At 42.8% G+C, this 19,468-nt stretch overlaps 1 protein-coding gene across 7 annotated transcripts in view; it reads left to right on the top strand.

The window, feature by feature from the left end:
* The window catches only part of LOC149205908 (uncharacterized), a 304,264-nt gene that overhangs the window by 159,337 nt on the left and 125,459 nt on the right, over positions 1-19,468 (top strand). For 5 of the 7 annotated variants that reach the window (XM_089393583.1, XM_089393584.1, XM_089393586.1 and 2 more), the window contains exon 5: positions 11,557-11,638. In XM_089393583.1, the coding sequence (XP_089249709.1) occupies positions 11,557-11,638 (82 nt within the window). Of the gene's footprint in view, positions 1-11,556; positions 11,639-11,752; positions 11,862-19,468 lie in introns of all 7 variants that reach the window. The other 2 variants (XM_089393582.1, XM_089393581.1) reach the window with 1 other exon arrangement.

The following is a 19,468-nucleotide window of genomic DNA, read 5'->3' on the forward strand; positions in this document are numbered from 1 at the left end:
GTCCTGGCTCAATTTGTGAGGCATGCTCGGAGAAATCTTCAGAAATCACCAGCTGAACCAGTGCCTGATCCTGAGAAGATTGTTAAGCAGAAGAAAGTATCGTAGAAAGGAGCATCAGGACCAGGTAAGCCTTAGATATTCCATGTATCTCTGTTAGTGAAAGTCACCTTCAAAGATTCATTTAGCTCCTTAGTCATTCATCTCCCTTTCGGATTTCAGTTCAAAGAAAGAAGCATCCATGTTGTCCATCATATTCCTCTGTTTCTGTCATCCTTTTCATTGATTCATTCCACTCAATCTACCAGTATCCTTTCATACACCTCAGTCATGGCAGGCCAACAAGCCCTCACAAAGATAGAAAGAATAGTTGTTGCTAGGTATGGACCCCTGGTCTTGCCTGTTCCTTTGAATGCCATGCCCGCAGGTGATTATCAAGAATTTATGCCTAAGTTTACTGGTGTAGAAGGAGTAACATCTGAAGAGCACCTTGAGGCCTTTTATAGCTATGCTGATAACCTGGATATCAATGAAGAGGATGTCTGGATGAGGGTTTTGGTCCAGAGCCTATATGGGGAGGCTAGAAAATGGTTTAGAGAATTACCCCCTAGGTCTATTGCAAACATTGAGGCCTTAGATGATGTGTTCCTAAAACACTGGGGGGATAATAAAGATCTGCTCTATTATCATACTGAATTTGGGAACTTGCAGAGAGAAGATGGTGAGCTGCTGTTCGAGTTCAACAAAAGATTCAATCATATGTACAACAGAATACCAGCTGAAGCCAAACCCACACCTACTTCTGCTATGATTACTTATGCCAATGCCTTCGATTCTCAGTTCTGCCTGTTGTTAAGAGAAAGAAGATGTGCTTCTTTGGCTAATATGCAAAATGCAGCCTTTGAAGTAGAATCGAACATTCTGGCTGCAGAAAGAATCAAAGGTGATGCTGAAAGAAGAAGACAGAGGGGTGAATCCTCATCATCCTATGATCCTGAAATAGATGAAGTGGCCAGGATGATTGAGTTGTTAGCCTCTGAAGTTTCCAAACTAAAAGCTGAGCAGTATTCCGAGGAAGCAGGAGCTCCTTATTCCTTTTCTTTTCCAACTCCAAAACCATGTAGAGGTGCAAGTGAGCATTTGCAGATTTTGCAAAGAAACAATGATGTAAACGAAGACAAAAGGGTGAAGACCCTTTTTTGGAATATAGTCATGGAAGAAGAGCTGTTTGAAGAAAAGGAGGAGGTCCATGGTTTGGAAGACAAGGGCAGTGCCCCTTTCCTAACCAGAGTTGCCTATGAAGAAGCATTATCCAAAGGCATTGCTCATCAGTTTGTTGTACCTGCAGAACAACAAGCTCATTAGCAGAAGCAAGTAGTAGCACATCCCTTCATCCTCTAAGAATCTGTGCCTAAGGCCAGCTCATCTTCACATGGCTATGCAGATTTACAAATTTCCTAGCCTGCTATTATTCCCTGCCCAGTGATCAAGAAGGGAGAAGAAAGCTCCCCATCATCTTTTGTCCCTCTGTCTTCTCAAGTGAAAATCCCTCAAAGTTGCCCCCTGAACTCTGAGGCAGGCCATAATTCAATGCCCAAGGCTGATACTGATCACCTCAGTCTTGATATTCTGAAACCTGCTCAGGTGGCCTCCACACAGATTGAAAAGGCAGCTTATCAGATGACAGAGGAAGAGGATGTACAGTTTTGGGACTCCTCCTTGGATGTGGACTGTTCTAAGCAAGATGCAGGAGCAGATGATGTCTATGAGTCCTCCACACAAGAATACATTGGTTTGCCATTCATATTAATTGTGCAGGCCACAGATGACAAAGACAAGTACACAGCAGCCATGATTATTCAACAGGTGTACAAAGGCTCCCATAAAGAACATCTAAGGAGGAGAGCACACAAAAAGGGGATGAAATTTGATCCATATCTACCTATTAGCTCAAAAGTCCTAAACTTTTTGAGGTAGAGGATCAAATCAATCCAGTTTTTCAGCTTTTTGATGAACCGACTGACAGGCAACGATTTTGGTGGCCTAGCAGATGGTAAGTTTTTGAAGTTTTAAGTTTTCAAGCCTTAATATTGTAATTGTGTTCTTTTTAGTATAGACTTAATTAAACTCCATGCCCAATGGATACTAGGCAACGTTTTTAAGCTGGTCTTGTATGAAGGCATTGGTCTGCAGTTCTTGAGACCTCACAGGGAGGATCTCATCCCTAGAAGGAGTCAATGTTAGCTCTGCTATAAGCTTCAGTGTTTAAAGGTCAAATTTGGGTCTGGTGGTTGGTTTATGCCGAAAAGGGAGCTCGCAGCAGTCACTTACCTTCTTCTCCTTCAACATCCTCATACTCTCTTAGCCCTCTGTAGCTTTGTTGTTTCTTCTAAAACCTTTTCATTCCTCACCTTTCCCTATTTCCCCGCTTATTTCCTTTAATCCCACTGCCTCTGCTTTATTCCTCTAAACTCTGCATAATCCATGTTTCTTTAACCCCGGGCGCCGTGTTCAAATGGTCATATGACCGTAATCGTGTGACTGTGCGCCTTTCTTACGTCCCTTTTCCCTCGTCGCAAAGCGACAAATCGCGTAAATCCTTATAAAGCCGCTCCCCTGTCTACCGCTGACGTGATTCTGTGATCGCTCCTCCGCCGTTGATCGCCCCGATCTATCCTTCAGCACGTTAAACCTCGTGCACGTTCCCCTTCATTTGACTGTCCGTCGTGTGATCAACGGTAGTCGCTCCTCCCGATCGTGCAAGCTGCACGCTTGATAACCCGTGGGGAAAGCGGTTTCCCTGCCGTCACATCTGCCACGCGTCGCAATTTTATTGCATCGCGCCCCCGCATACGGAAACCGCTGTAGCTCCAAAGGCAGTGCAGGGAATACCGCCCACTCGTGAAACCACTGTCCCCCGGTCGTTAATCTTCGTGCACCTTTCGTGTCTGATCGCCGTCGGATCTACCCGACCGCGATTCGATGGCTCATAATGATCTTCGCCCGCTTCCTCCCGATAGCTCCCTTCGATGCAATCTCAGTCGTTCATCCGCGCGATCCGACGACGCGCGTTCGCCCGTCTGCTACCTCCCGATGCTCCTCATCTAACGATCTTCGCCGTTCATCTGTGCGATCTGACGACTTAGCTTCGTTCTTATGTTCAGTCTGCTCCCACCATACTGTCTGTACTACACACGCCTGTTCTTTAATCCTCAACAACTATAATTAAGGAAGGAGATGGCCGAGAAGAAAAAGGACAGCCTCGAGCAGTCAAAGGCATTTAACAGTTATGGAGTTTCACTCATGCAGCACTCCACCTGCCCGAGAAGGACTGCAGAACACCATAGAAGTCGAATTCATGCGCAGACACAGTCAGAACGTAGCAAAGACTCCATCAGAGAGTGAATGTGGTTGGTTCATTATGACCCCTCCACGCATACCGTAGCAAAATATGTTTGTAGTAGAACTCTATATATGCCCAGCAAACAGATGTAATCAGGGTTGATGAATGTTATTTTGATGTAAAGTTCAACTTTTGGAGACTGTAACTACTGTGATACCTGCAGCGTCTGGTCTTCATTTTCAGCTAATGCAAGCTTCTTTTGCTGTTAATTGCTCACTTTCCACTTCTTCTTTGTTCTAGGCTGTGCCTGTTATGCATTTTTAATGTGCTCTTGATGTTTAGCATTAGAGGGGCTATCATCCCACCTCTGTGTTAGAATCTAGTAGGTATTATTGAATATGTATGCAGGTTTCTATTGTTTTAATGCTAGAGAGCTGTCATCCTGTCTGTGCATTAGGAAATAGATTTGCAGACCTATTTACTGGTTGCAGCTGACCATCACAGGGTCCTGTGCATCTGCTGTTGTGGTCAGTATTCTCCATGTTCACCTATTCCTTGAACTGTGAGTAATTGGTGGTCTAACTCTGCTGTTGCTATCACCTGCTACCCCAACACCTTTTTAAGGCATGAGACATGAAATACATTGTGAATTCTGGTCCCCGGAGGCAGCTCCAGCTCATAGGCCACCTCCCTAACTCGTCTGATCACTCGGTATGGCCCATAGAAGCGAGGTTGTAGCTTCTTGGCCCCCTTCTGCTTCAATGTGGATTGCCTGTACGACTTTAGCCAGAGGTACACCAAGTCCCCCTCCTCGAAATGTCTCTCTGTCTAGTGTTGGTCTGCGTACAGCTTCTGTTGGTTCTGTGTTGTCACCAAGTTAGCCTTGAGAGCCTTGAGGATGTCTTGGCTCGCTTGGATCCAATCTTTGGCCTTTGGGGCCCGATTGTCTCCAAAAACAACATCAACAAAGATAATGCATCATATCCATATGAAGCGCTGAAAGGAGTCATACCAATGGACATGTGGTGGGTAGTTTTGTAGTAGTACTCGCCCAAATGCAACCACCGGATCCATGCCCTTTGTTGTCCTGTCACGTAGTTCCTCAAATACCCCTTTAGCCACTATTTAACTCGCTCTGTCTGGCCATCTATCTGGGGTTGGTAACTCGTGCTAGGAGTGAGCTTGGTACCGACCAATCTGAAAAGCTTCTGCCAAAAGCCTCCCATGAACCTGCTATCCCTGTCGCCAACAATGTTCTTAGGAACCCCATGCAATCAGAAGATGTCCCTAAAGAACAACTCTACAACCTATGAAGCCGAATACCTGGTGGGGATGGCGAAAAAGTGGGCATATTTGGTCAACTGATCGACCACTACATAAATGCAGTCCTTTCCCTGCACTGTGGGGAGCCTTGTGATGAAATCCATAGATATGCTTTCCCATTTCCCCTCGGGGATGGGAAGTGACTGTAGCAATCCTGTAGGGTGAATCAGCTCCCCCTTGATCCGCTGACATGCCTCACACTCCTGTACGTGCTTCAGCATGTCCCCCTTGAGGCCCTTCCACATGAATCTCTCCTTGACTGCCGTATATGTCTTCTGGAACCCCTGGTGCCTAAATAATGGCGAGTCATTTGCTGCCTGGAGCATTCTCTCCCTCAACTGTGAGTTGGGCACCAGAAAAATGCGCCCCTTGTAATAGATGACATCATCCATCACTCGGTAGCGCTCATCTGCAAGGGTACCCTCCAAGATCTTGCATGCCCTCCTGTCCTTGGAGTACTCCACCAGTAGCTGAGCCTTCTAATTTTGGTAGATGCTCATGAGTGATAGACCAGCGAGTCTCCAAGATAGAGCATCGACCACCACATTGTGCTTTCCCCACACATACTCTATATGAAAGTCATAGGCTTGCATCTTGCTGACCCATCTCTGCTGCTTGTCGTTGAGGCCCTACTGCCCCATTAAGTGACGAAGACTGTTGTGATCAGTCTTCACCCGAAACATGTTGCCTACCAAGTACTGTCGGAATTTGGCCAAAGCATGCATGACAACCAGCATCTCTTTGTCATAAATGGAATATGACCGCTCATGTGTTAGGAGCTTCCGACTGTCGAAAGCAATGGGATGCCCATCCTGTGATAGAACTGCTCCAACTCCCTCCCCAGATGCATCACACTCCATAGTGAAGGGCTGGGAAAAATCTGGAAGTGCCAAGACCAGGCAACTGCTCATCACCTCCTTGAGGAGATCAAAAGCTACCTGTGTTCCATCAGTCCATTTGAAAGCCCCTCTCTTGGTCAAATCTGTCAAGGGTGTTGCTAGCTGTGAGAACCCCTTGAGAAACTTCCTGTAGTAAGTGCAGATGCCCAAGAATCCCCTCAACTCTGTCACATCTCGGGGCACTGGCTAGTCACGGATAGCCTATATCTTCTCCTCATGGACCTTCACCCCATCAGCACTGATGATATGCCCTAAGTAGAGCATCTCTGTCAAGCCAAACTTGCACTTGGATAGTTTGGCATAAAACTGCTGCTCCTCCAGAATACGTAGCACCTCCTCCAAGTGCTGGAGATGCTCCTCCCACGTCCGCTGTAAATCAAAATATCATCGAAGAAAACCAGCACAAACCTCCTCAACTGTCTCCGGAAGACATGGTTCATGCACGACTGGAAGGTAGCCGGAGCATTGGTCAGCCCAAATGGCATGACCAGGAACTCGAAGTGCCCATAGTGGCACCAAAAAGCTGTCTTAGGGATGTCCTGATCCCTCACCCTGATTTGGTGGTACCCCGAATGCAGATCGATCTTAGAGAAGTACTTGGCTCCTCTAAGCTCATCCATCAACTCATCTATGCGGGGGATGGGGTACCTGTTCTTCAGTGTTTTCTAGTTGAGGGCACAATAGTCAATGCACATGCGTAAGGTTCCATCCTTCTTCTTCACCAGTACTACTGAAGAAGCGAAGTGACTAGAAGTTGGCCTGATATGGCCCAATGCCAACAACTCCTTAATGGCGTTCTCAATCTCATCCTTATAGATCGTAGGATGCCTATAAGGGTTAGTGATCACCGCCTGCACACCTGGCTCCAACTCAATAGTGTGCTCGAATCCCCTGTCTGGCGGCTGCCCTGGTGGAATGTCCCCAAACACCACTGCGTATCTGTCCAACAAGGCCTGTATGTCTGGTGGTGGTGGCTGGGCCTGTCCCCCAACCTCCGAAATCCTCAGCTCCATTGCCCATGCGATGTCCCCATGTCGCAGATCTGCCTCCATCATGTGGGTTGAGACTGTATGGGGTGGATAGGAATGCATGCCTCTGAGAACTACTGGTTTGCCATCTAACCCGGTAAACTCCATCTCTAGTTTCTTCCAGTTAGTAGTGACTTGCCCAAGGGAGTACAACCACTGGACACCCATCACTATGTTGGTGTTTGGCACGTCGACCATAGAAAAGTGGTCCGTCATCGAGTAGTTCACCATATCTACTGTCAAAGTAGGCACATACCGAGTGCACTGCATGGTACAGTCACCTGGTACTAGGACTGAAAGCTCTCAAACTCAGTCGTGGTGAGGCCCCTCCTTTGAACCAACTGGGCATCTATGAAGTTGTGGGTAGCCCCACTGTCAACTAGGACCGACACCCGCTGTCCCTATATGGTGCCTCTAATCCTCAATGTCAAGAATTTGGGGACCTCGCATAAAGAAGCAAGGACTCCCCCGGATGGGGCAAAGGATGCCCCTCCCTATGGAGGTGGTGGTGGTGGCCCCCTATCTGCCGGACTCTCACCATCTCCCACACCACACTCCTGCTCCAACTCGTCCTCCTGGTCACTGTCTGAAAAGACCTCAATATAATGTGCTTTGTCGATAGTGCATTGATGGCTTGGTGCCTAGGGCTCCCTGCATGTGAAGCAAAACTTCCTGCTCCTGAGGTCCTTTCATGTCTCATCATCTAGCTGCCCCCGCCCCTGTGTGGTCTTCTAAGGTGGAGGTCTAGTGCCATGCCCCTTTTGTGGGAAAGGGGTCTATGCAGGAAAAGGCGCTCTAGTCTTGGGGATGGCCCCTGTAGATCTCTAGTGCAAAAAACTACCTCTTGCAACGTGGAGGGTCTGCGTGACTTCACCAGTCCATGCAGGGGCTCAAGTAAGCCCTCAATGAAGGTGTATACCCTACAAGCCTCTGATAGATTCGGAACCATCACTGACACTCGCAGAAACTCTGAAATATTCTGGGTTGCATGTCTGGCGCAGTTGGGTCAACTCCCTGAAATGGGCCTCTGTATCCATGTGGTCAAAATGTTCCACCACCCTTATGGTGAAATCCTTATAAGAAGCCACATTGGCATGCGCCAGGGTGGCCAAGCCATGAAACCACCAGCCATGGGCTTCCCCCTCCATTTGCAGCGTGGCCATCTTGATGGCTTCTTGTTTTGCCATCCGGTTGAGCTGAAAGTAGGTGTCCATCTTCTCAAGCCAAGCCCTAGCAGTGCACTTGGTAGTGCCATCAAAAGTAGGGAAGTACATCCTCCTTATGGTCCTTTGCAACTCATAGCTCTGTGTACCCTGTCCTCCATAGCCCTTGCTCTTCTCACTCTACTTGAGCTTGCAGAAATCTCTGAAAGAGAGTGCTTCCCTGAAGTTTGCATCCATAGATTGCCACTCTCTGAAATGATCTCCCATCTATGTGGGGTCTTCACCCCCTGCTGGTTCGATTTCTGCCACAAGTACGAAAGAGGGCAGTGTGGCTTGAGTTGGCCCACTAGCTGATGGGTGTGGTGTTGCTGGTGAGGGGTGATTGAATGGCTGAGAGGCTCCAGAAGTTTCCCCAAATAGAAACCCTCTAGGAGTGGTTCTCTTTCTGTTCTGCATCTTTATCTCCTCCAACATCTCTTTCTACCCCTTCGCTAAGTCATTCAAAGCCCTCAGGAGGTTGTCGAAAGCCATCTCTTCCCTGCTCTTGGCTTCGACCATGTCCTCCTCTTCTACCACTGCTTTCCCCCTGTCCTCCGTGGCTAGAGTAACCTCCAGCTCTCTTTCTCTGCTTCGGTACCTCCGCCTTCTGTATGTGATGTTTTGTTGGTCCCCTTCTCTCATAGGAGAAAATCTCCACAGCTGAGCCAAGATCTAGGCTCTAATACCACTGTAATGTTCCTATGTAGGAATACAAGTGATATTCAAGCATACAATCAGTTGAATAAACAAAAAAACGAAATAGACACTAAGCACCCATGGAAATGCTGTAAATAAGGAACTGCTGAGCCATTTTATTACTTCTGCAAGAGAAAAATACAATGGTAAATATAATGGTGCACTTGGGCTTGTCTCAATGGACAAGCATGACCAAACCTAGGTGAGCAATAGCCGAACTGAAGGGTGCTACAATTGCTGCACCAATCTGCACTGCGCTGCCCAAAGAACTGCGCTTTTTGCTACTTCGAATGGCTGGAAACACCACTTCCCGTGCTCAGAAAATTATGAAATTCAAGCTCCTGACTCCTTGGCCTAAACCTAGAAAACCCATGAAGGAATTTAGCTGGTTCAAACTTCTAAAATTCGACCCCCAAGGAGCCCAACTTCAGCTGCAACTGCAAAACTCTGCATGCTGGATTTTGGCTGTAAAACTTGCTGGGAAATGTCCAAAAATGCTGGACCGATCCCTCCCACAAATCCCTTGACTTCCTGGATGAGTTTCCGGGCTGTAGCTCTTGCCCTCAAGTCCCACGAAATTGTTGGACTAGCCCTCTGCGTTGTCTCGCAGGCCTGGAATTCGAACTGTTGGGTTGCTGGCTTCTTTGGCTCCAAAAATCTCAAGAAATGCTGGCCTAATGCTGCCCTTCAGATTCCTTGGCTCCTTCGGCAAATGGCTGCTCGACTGTGGCTCAATCTCCTTCTGCGTGTTCTCCCGGTGGCCCAGAAATATGCATTTCTTGAGTGTGACTGAATGACGGTGCTGTAGAAAACTCCCGGATCTCTTGAAAACACTGATGGAACTACCTTCCTAGGGTGGGCACTCAAGGTCCCTCGAAGGTAAGGTTGAATCTCCCGCTTGAGAGATTTGTGGCTGAACAATCAGTTGACTTGGCTAAGCAGTTGAATGAACAGTGAAGTAAATTTGATTTGCATGGTGAATGAATGATGCAAATGAGAGCCTCCTCCTCCGTTTTTCTTCGTGGGCCTTCCTTGCCTCATGTGGGCCCCTCCATTCAACATTTCGAATTCCCTCCAAGCCATTCTAATGGCCTAGTTCTAATTCCCACGTGGGTGGCCCCCACCTTCCACTAGCAACCAAATTAAAGCTGAAATTTCTCCTAAGTCCCTAAGTCGAAACTGCTGGGTCCTTTTCCTTAGCCAGAAATGTGCAAAAATGTGGAGAGACACCCTGTTACAAATGTGTTTGAGAAGGGACATGACATTGGAGTATTAGTTTTATGTTTGAGTAGGAGATACATTACACAAAGTCCATTTTTTAGAGTGAACATCTTCTGGATTAATTTAAGAAATAAAAGCGAATATACTCATGATTTATGCAGCAACTGCCACAAGAGAATTAGATGGCAACAAATCATCAATTCAATTTTTGATTCAATGACTCCCCATGGTTGGCTCATCTTAGCACACTCCTTGCTTTGTAAAGGACTATGACTTTATTGATGATCTTAAAGTCTGCTAGTGAAAGTAATGGACTTGATATAAGGGGCAAAATGAGAAGATGGGATTGGTGACGTGAATTAAATACATTTGGTAGGTGAATTTTACTTCCTAGAGCTAGTGTACTTTGAAAATCAAAGCCAAAGATCCAAACGTTTAAGAATTTTATGAAAAGATTCTAATATTTTCATAACAAGATTTATTTTAGAGCATAAAAGGTACTATACAACGGAACAAAATAAGGACACCTGCTGGCAACATTGTGAACAAAATATTGAGGAATAACTGCTAAGCTAAATTGATCTAGTGTTGCCTGTAATGAGTGGGTTATAGGTTATAACTATGTCATTTCTAGCTTAGGTTTACTGAAGAGAAAGCTGTATTAATTGAAGTCAAATTTAATAATGTAGATAGGAGATATATTACACAAAGTTTCATTTTGAGAGTGAAGATATTCTGGATTAATATAAGAAATAAAAGTGAATATGCTCATGATCTATGCTGCAACTGCCACAAGAGAACTAGATGGCAACAAGTCATCAATCAATTTTTAACCAATGACTTGCCATGGCTGACTCATCTTAGCACTCCTTGCTTTGTAAAGGACTATGACTTTATTGAAGACCTTATAGTCTGCCAGTGCGAGTAAAGGACTTGATGTAAGGGGCAAATTGAGAGGATGGGATTGGTCACATGGATAGAATACATTTGGTAGGTGAATTTTACTGGCTAGAGCTAGTGTACTTTGAAAATCAAAGCCAAAGACTTGAGCATTTAAGAATCTTATGAAATGATTCTAGCACTTTTCTAACAATATTTATTTTAGAACATTGTATGAAGCAAAAAAATAACGATTTCTTCTGGCAACACTGAACAAATATTTTGATGAAGTGAAAAAATAACGGCTAAGCTAAATTGATCTAGTGTTGTCTATAACAAGCGTAAGTTATAGGTTATAACTATGCCATCTCTAACTTAGGTTTACTAAAGAGAAAGCCATATTTTTTTTTGTAACCCAGAGGAACCCAACAGCCCGCCTGACACGTGATTACTAGTGAACCCCTGGGGGGCTACGATATGTCCTCCTCCCCTAGCCCGGATCACAACAGGGGGGATGTGAACCTGAGTCTTTCGAGTTTCATCGATTTCACATTTCTTGGATTAACCAATTGACCTGCCCCCCAGGACAAAGAGAACAGCCATATTAAATTAGACTCAATTGTTGATATTTTTACACTGCTTGGATTGTTAGTCAAATTTAATAATGGATGATGTCATCTCATCTTTTCTCTAGAAGTTGTTTTGCATCTTTTGTTGATAATTTAGATCTTTTTATATTGCCAACGTTGGTATTATACACTGCTTTTATTGCTCAAAGTTAAATTAAATAACGAAAGATATCATCTCATCGTTTCCCTAGTAGTTGTTTTACAGATTTTGTTGATAATTAAGATTTTTGTATACTGCCAACGTGTCTCTTGTAGAAATGTTATGTGCTTGCAATTAGGCAGTTAATCCTCCTAATTTTCATGTGCCTCTAAAGTTCAGTTTTTGGTTTCTGCACCCAGATTAAGCACAGGTGCTTTGTCCAGATTGATATTATCAGATGATGCTCTCCGGATAGCAACAAATGAGCTCAGGGCCTCAAAGGTATGACATTTAACACGAGAATGCAGTTTATTTTGCAAATGTGTGTTTCACTACAAATTTACACAGGAATAATACCAAATTATGAGTGACAAGGTTACTTATTTGTGCTGGTAGGGTTACTGTATTTCTAACGCTCAACATCCATGTAGCCTATTGGGGCCCATTTACACGGATTCTTCAGTATTGCATTTTAATCTTTCTATCTGTATTCTCCTAAATTTGGGTAACAATTCACACAAGCTCGTTTTGGGTTTCTATGTGTATCAGGTCTTGTAGGTTTTTTCTTTCTTGAAAATGTCAATATTTTTTTCTTGAGTATATATAAATATGGGGTGGTCTAGTAGTTTCTGTTTCTCAGCTTCATTCTGCTAATAATGGAGGTTTCTTGATTGTTTATATCCATTGTGTTTTTGTCCATCTTTTTCCATTTATTTTGTCACGTGATAATATGATATTATTCTTATTCTTCCATCATTCTCTTGAAAAGGCTTCTGCTGCTTTGTAGACTTTTGAAAAGGTTTTGACTCAGTCTTGAGGGAGGCCCTCTTGCAGTGCCTTGACATTGGCATATCGGAGACCCTTATTACTGCCATCATGTCCCTCAGTGAGTTTGTTCTTTGCCTTAACATAGCACATGGGTTATTTGATTTCATTTGGAGCATCATTGGGGTGAAGTAGGGGTGTGCTCTCTCCTATAGGGTCATATTCAGCCGAGGGATGGCTGTTTAAACTTTATTTAACAGGTCCTAGTGTCCATCCTCGTTTTTGCAGATGATGTAATCCTCTTGCCTTCAACCCAAGAGGGATCATAGAGACAATTGAATTCCCTACCCAGATTTTGTGATCTTTGGTAGTTGATTATCAACCTGGGTAAAACCAAGGTGATGATCTTCAATGGCTTAAAGAATGTCCTGACTTATATCTCTTTTTCCTAGGAGAGGAGACGGGATCAGCACAACATACACCTACTTGGCAGTCTAGTTTCCAGGGCCTGAATTTTGAGCTAAGGAAGGCAGTCGAACCCTAGATCAATAAGGGGTATGGGTCCTACTACCATGAAATCTAGCAGGCCCAGTGCACAGCCTCACTATGCAACCTAGGTCTTATGGCAACAAAGAGATTAGCTACTACTGTTACCTCAACGACATCTCTACTACTGTTTTGTGGTTGGATGTTATCCCCACAAGGGATGCTTCTCGAGCAAGAATCAAAGGTTAGATGACTGGGGTTCCAAGCCAAATGGCTCTCTATGGAGTTTGCAGATAAATAACCTAGAAAGGTTGTCAATAACGGATGGTTCAAAGGTGATAGGAGTCTAATGGTTATGGGAGAAGGTACAGGCAAAACCATGAAGGCCAAGATAAGAGTTATAAATTTTCAAGTACACTTTCCACCAACCCCACTAAAGCAAACAAAAGCTGTTATAAGCGAGGGCTTTTATGATATGCAGATTTACAGCATGTGAAAACATATAACAACAAAGAAATAATCTCAAATAATAAGATCAACAAAGAATTGAAGGCTATCAAAAGGGTAAGCAACAGATAGGTCAACTTTAGGTTTTTAATGGCTAAAATTGCATAGAACAACAATATAAACCCTAGATGTCATTCCTAAATTCAGGGTGAAAAATACAATAATTGCTAGATTTTGTTTTTCAAATATTAATAAATGCAATTTACACCTAAAGGACAATAACATATAGGAACAAAATTGTTATTAAATGAAAAAAATTGTTAGTTTTTGTAGCATCGGATGTGTTCTAGCTACGAGATTTGGTGGAGAGGCTAGAATACATGTATTCTCCAATACCCAGAAATCATTTCTGGAAATTCCACCTAGAGACGACTTAATTAGATTTATTAGTCAATTTTTAATATTTCCTAAGTCTAAACTTAGGAAATATGATTAATTAATCAAAATTAATTAAGTCATGGTGAGAATGTTCTAGAAAAGTACATGGATCGATTTCTAGTTAATCCTAGCCATCGATTAAGATTTAATCGTGGCCGTTGAAGTCTCAACAGAGGATTATAAGAAGTCGATGGGGCTTGGAGAAGACACACCAAATCAGTTGAGCATTTGATTTTGTTGGGAAATCGATCTCTAGAGTAGCAACATTCAGTTGCCGGAGGTGATTTAGTGAGATCGAAGTAGTGAGAGAGGGGCAGAGATAGTGAGGCTGGAGGAAGCTTTTCTAGTTCCGGTGAGTACATTGCAGAGAGGCAGTGATTGCCACAGAGAGGCAGTGCAGAGCCCTCTTGGGGAGATTTCCGTTTTGTTGGGGAGAAGGAGAAATTCTGAGTTAGAAGCTGGGTAGAAGGTCCGGAAGTAAAGAGTATTAGTTTCCTAGACAATAGCTGACGAGACAGTGAGAGGAGACACATTTTTGAGCTTGTGGGACACAGTAACTGTGTAGGTTGACGCAGTGACTACATAGAGGGAGCAAGGAAGTCAGTGTTGGATCGCTTGTGGAGTGATAAATTTTTCTGACTAGTTTTTATTGCCAATTATTTCTCTATTTGGATTGCTAGTTTAAGCATCCATAGATTGTACTCAGTTTTCACTACTGCATAATATCAAAACCCTCAGCTGCTGCACCGGTTTTCCCGAGTTGGGTTTTTCTGGGGACTTAGTCCAAAAATAACGGTGTCATATTGTGTGTGTGCATCTATTTCTTCTAGCGTTTTTATTTCTTCTGCAGTATTTTATTTGTGAAGGTTGTAGTGTATTTGTTTCGATATTTTCCGTAGCACACAACAAATAATTTGTTTAATTAAATTAACAAATAGAAGAAATAACATTAGTTGTTGCAATAGGATTCAGGGTTAGCCGAATTTTCACATGGTATCAGAGCGCAAATTGTAAGCCAGAGAGCTTAGTAGCAGAAGGGAAGAGGAATTTCGTAGCTCTGCGTAAGCAGCAGTTTGAAAGCCTCAAAGGTATCACAGTTTCTTGGCCAGGAGGATTAATTTATTGAGGAAAAAATGATTTCTCTGAGACCGACAGAGAAATCAGATTCCTCCAGTTCGAGGATTACCAGAGGAAGAGGGAGCAACCAATATTTTCCTTGTAGAGTAGATCTCTAGCTGGACGTAATATTTTGCAGTAGTTGCAAGTGCAAAATAGGTCTAGGAGGAAGAAAGAGCACACACTGAGGGAAATTTTCCTCAGGGAACTTCTAGCCTCAAAAGTTCAAATTTCTCTTGCAGATCAATAGTCATTGTGAGCAGATTTACTCACTCCAACAAGGAGTGCGTAGAGCCTAGCAGTAGCTGAGCAGAAGAGAAGAGGAGGATTTCGACTTATTTTGCTGAGATGGCCACTGCAGGACTACGAGATCAGGACAGGTTGGACGGTGCTTCCAATTATGTCATATGGAAGGCAAGGATGTCCTTCCTTTTGGATGAATATGGCTTGAAGCCATATATTGATGCAATGGTAGCTATTCCCCAGGATGCAAATCAGTTGAAGGAATACCGAAAGGAGATGGCGAGAACGAAGAGATTGATCCTAGGTGGTGTCTGGGATCATGTTGTATCACATATAGCGACCAAGGGAACGACCAAGGAGATGTGGAATACACTTTCCACGCTATACCAAGGCACTTCTAAGCAGTGAAAGATATACTCAGAGGAAAAGCTGAGATGCACCAAAGTAGCACACAACAAATAATTTGTTTAATTAAATTAACAAATAGAAGAAATAACATCAATTGCTGCAGTAGGATTTGGGGTTAGCTGAATTTTCACAAAAATACACAAAACCATAACCCTAGTGACCAAGAAATAAAGGAATGATAGAAATTTTAAAGGGTGATCCTAAAACTAGACTAACATCTCTACTCAATTGGGCTATGGAGTCAAAGAGGGCAAGGTCAATGATAGAAGGACTTCGATGAAGAGAGCAGAAGACTAAATATCTTCTCTTAGAAACCCTAGTGACTTCTTGTGGTAGGAGATTTAAAGTTAAATAATGCATGCAACAAGTTCCTTTGATGGATTCTTGAATGGAAAATTTTGCATAACACGTAGAAACAAGGTTTCATGAAAGATTTTGCACTTTTAATATTGTTAAATCTCGTAATACCAACCTAGATTTATTTTCTCGCTACAATTTTTATTCCCAATGATTTACTTTATTGACCAAATAATTATGAATTGTTGAAAAATAAAATCACTGGTATTTTAACTTTTAGAAATTAATATGCAACAGAAATGAAATCAGAGAGGTCAATCACACATTACAACAGATAAACGGCCACAACCTTTTACCTTCATTAATTAATCTCAGGAAAATCAGGGATTCAGCCCACGAAGAAATTATAAGGAAATATGCATTGTCTGGAATCTGTAACTCAGTTCCATAGGAAGAATTCGGCCCTAGGAATTTCAGTCCACTAGATATTAGCCTGTGAAGAAATTCGGCCTAGAAAGATATTGGCCCACCTCTCACTAACAACTTGGCCTTGTGTCTTTCGTTTAAACAACCTCTACGCCTCAAGAAATTCGTCCATGGCAAATCGACGTCTCCAATAAATCGACCTCCTTGCTTCAACAATTCGACTTTGCAATCTCTAGCAATTTAGCCTCGTGGGAATGCTCTCAAATCCACCTGCACTCTTCCACCTCTGCTATTACAGTCTAGTTAAGGCTCTCGCTTTAGAGAATATCGCTTTCTCCACTTGTGTGTCTTGACTCTTCACCTTTCTCTTAGGCTTATTTTATAATCTTTATCAAGCCCAAATCCCTAACCCTAATATCCTTTCTATAAGATCTAGGAGATCAATGGTTGAGATCATTTCTAAGTCACTTAAATAATTTCATTATTTATCGTTAGAAATTGACTTATTAGTCTACAACATTTAATTAAATTTAATTATTGTACTTTTCCTAAGTTGGACTTAGGAGAAAAGACATAAATCACTTACTCCATCAAGCAAGCACCTAAAGAGGCAATAAATCATCTCCTACATGCTAAGACGCCAAGCCTATGCAGAAGACCTTTCGAACCTATCATAAGCTTCAAAAATCCCTCCTTGCAAGGAAGGGATTCTCCACTACCCCCAGCTTGTCTATATACTTCACAAACTTCCCTTTGACTAGAGGCTCAGTGAGAAAATCTACCACCTGCTCTTGTGTGGACATGCATTGCATTCTCACAACACCACTTGAATCTGTCTCTGATGAAGTGATATCTAATCTTGATATGCTTAGACTGATCATGAAACACAAGTTTCTCAAAGAGCTTAATGCAACTCTGATTGTCACAGTGAATCATTGTTGTGTGTAAATTTCTAAATCTAACACACTAGAAACCCCTACTGCAATATCTGGTTTACTATCTCCTACTTGTTCTTTACATTAACAAGTTATTTATTAACATAAACATTGAAGTAAACACAATTGCAACCTTCACAAATATACAGATCAACAATTGAAATAAACTGAGACAACAAAAGGGACACTGTTATTTTTGGACAATCGTCCCTGGAAAAACCCAATGCGGGAAAACCAGTGCAATGTATATGAGGGTTTTATTATTAAGCAGATTTTGAATACAACTAGGATGCCAGAAATGGCTCACCCTTCAGAGAATTTCCTTGGCGACAATACCTCTATTCGGAGACAGATATTTCGGCTGATCAACAACTGGATGAACAATCCCATAGTGACTCTGGTTGTTCCTTGGGCGGGACAGCGCAAGTTGCTCCACACACTCCTCTAGAACTACGTCACCCTCTTCGGAACTGCGTTAGCTTCTCAGCTCTTATTCTGTCCCACTGAATCACCTCAGCGCAGCCTCTGAAGTCTTCTGTGTCAACTGTGTCAGCCTCTATGTCCTCTACGTCAGCTCCTTTGGCCCTCTGTGTGCTTTGTGCTGGCCTCCTTAGCCTCTGCGTCAACCCTTGCTCTCTTTGCGTTATCCTTCCTAGGCTCTACGCTGCCTCTTCCGACACTTTGCTGCCTCTTTGATATGAAAGAAAGAAATTATTTTTAATGTCCATGAGGCTAAAGATAGCCTATGGGACAGATTGCTTCTTCATTTGCTTGATGTATTTGACCCTTATTCTGTGAAGCTTCAAAATAAATGCTCCCAGCTTCTCAACAAACCCCTTGCTAAATAGATTATCCCAAGAGCTAGCTGCCAACATATCTGCATAACTTTCCCTGTTGTCTTTGAAGACCTCACATTCTAAAATGAAATGTTTTTCTGTTTCCACTTTTTGGAAGAACAAAAAATGCATACTCTTTCCTCCCACACTTCCTTTGGCCTTTTCCAGCACCCTGTTTCACAACGGAGTTGATGAGAATTAGTCCTTAATTGAGCAATAAGAATTTTGGCTCTCCAAGAGATATTGGCCTCTTTGTATGCTTTTGGTTGATGACTATGAGTGGGATTAAACACTTCAATATAGTAATTTTTCTTTCTTCCTAGCTCCTTATCCCAAGTATGCTTGTGGAACTTTTCCATAACAAAATCTTTTATCTCTTTGTTGTTTATGGGACACACATTCAAGCCAATACCCCATTCACTAAGCCATTTGTTATTTTGCTGCATCCAAGTTTTTTTTCTCTTGCACAATCTATCATTAAAGACAACCTTAGGCCATCTACCCTCTTCCATTTGCTCAATTTTTTTAAATACCTCATGACTCGCACCATAGCAATTGCTTCAGTAGGAGCAGTCCCTGTTTCACTTAACAAGATATCATAAGGAACTGCACTTTTAATCTTAAATTTGTTTGTAATCAAACGCTTCTGAATTTTCTCAATTTGTCTCCACTGCATGTTGGATGTACTGCTGGCCCATAGTTCACAACCATAGAGAATCATCGGAATCACTAGAAGCCCAAAAAGTGTTTGAGTGGTTTTCCAGTCCCATAACTCTGCCTCTCTACACCTATTTTGAAAAGCATAAAATGCTTTCCAACCCCCTAAAGTTCTTTTCTTTCTACAACCATTCCAGCTTAGATTTTTGTTGAAGTCAATTCCGAGGTATTTGTAATCTGCAACTTCTTCCAGAATGTTGCCTTCAAAGTAGAACTTATGCTAGTTATGTTTTCTTTTCTTAGAGATGACCACTACTTTCGTTTTGCCGATACTGACTTGCATCCACACACTTTTACAAAAATGCTCAAGGGATAGTAAGTGCTCTTGCAAACCAAGAGCCAATTTAGCAATCAGAATAAGGTCATCTACATATAAAAGAAGCCTTATAACAAACTTGCCCAAATAGATACCATCACCCCCTTGTGAATTTAACCACTCCTCAAGTTTATCGATATATAAACCAAAAAGAGTAGGAGACAGTGGGCAACCTTGCTTGACCCTGATATCGCTTCTAAAACTTTCAGAAATGCCTGCTGAAGTTCTAATTTTGACTTTCACCACTTCATACAACTTATGCACAGCTGCTCTCAAATGTTTAGGAACCCCAAGTTCCTCCTGTTGTCACACAAATTGTCACGACAATGCTCAGGCCGGGGGCTGCCACCCTGATCCCCGATCTCTTCATTTAAGCCTGTCTCTCGCGGCTAAGGGGGGTAGACCCTATGGGACAATGGATGACCAACTGTGGACCAGTTGGGTTGGGAGACACGAGGGGAAACAAGCACTTAATTGATTTTATTAAGTTAATAGACCAGTGCCTTATGGAGTTAATGACTGAATGATTATTTATCAAATGTTTGTAGAAATATGAACTCATTAACAATCATTTACCATCAAATAACTCAAACAAAGATTAACTTTTACCAAATGCGAGATAATCGATAAATGCTCAATGGCTTAACAATATTCCAGCAATTAAAATACGAAAGATTAAATG

Source organism: Pinus tabuliformis, chromosome 1_2 (assembly GCF_031772625.1).
Source record: "Pinus tabuliformis cultivar Carrire ecotype Pingquan chromosome 1_2, CPIR1, whole genome shotgun sequence".
NCBI lineage: Eukaryota > Viridiplantae > Streptophyta > Pinopsida > Pinales > Pinaceae > Pinus > Pinus tabuliformis.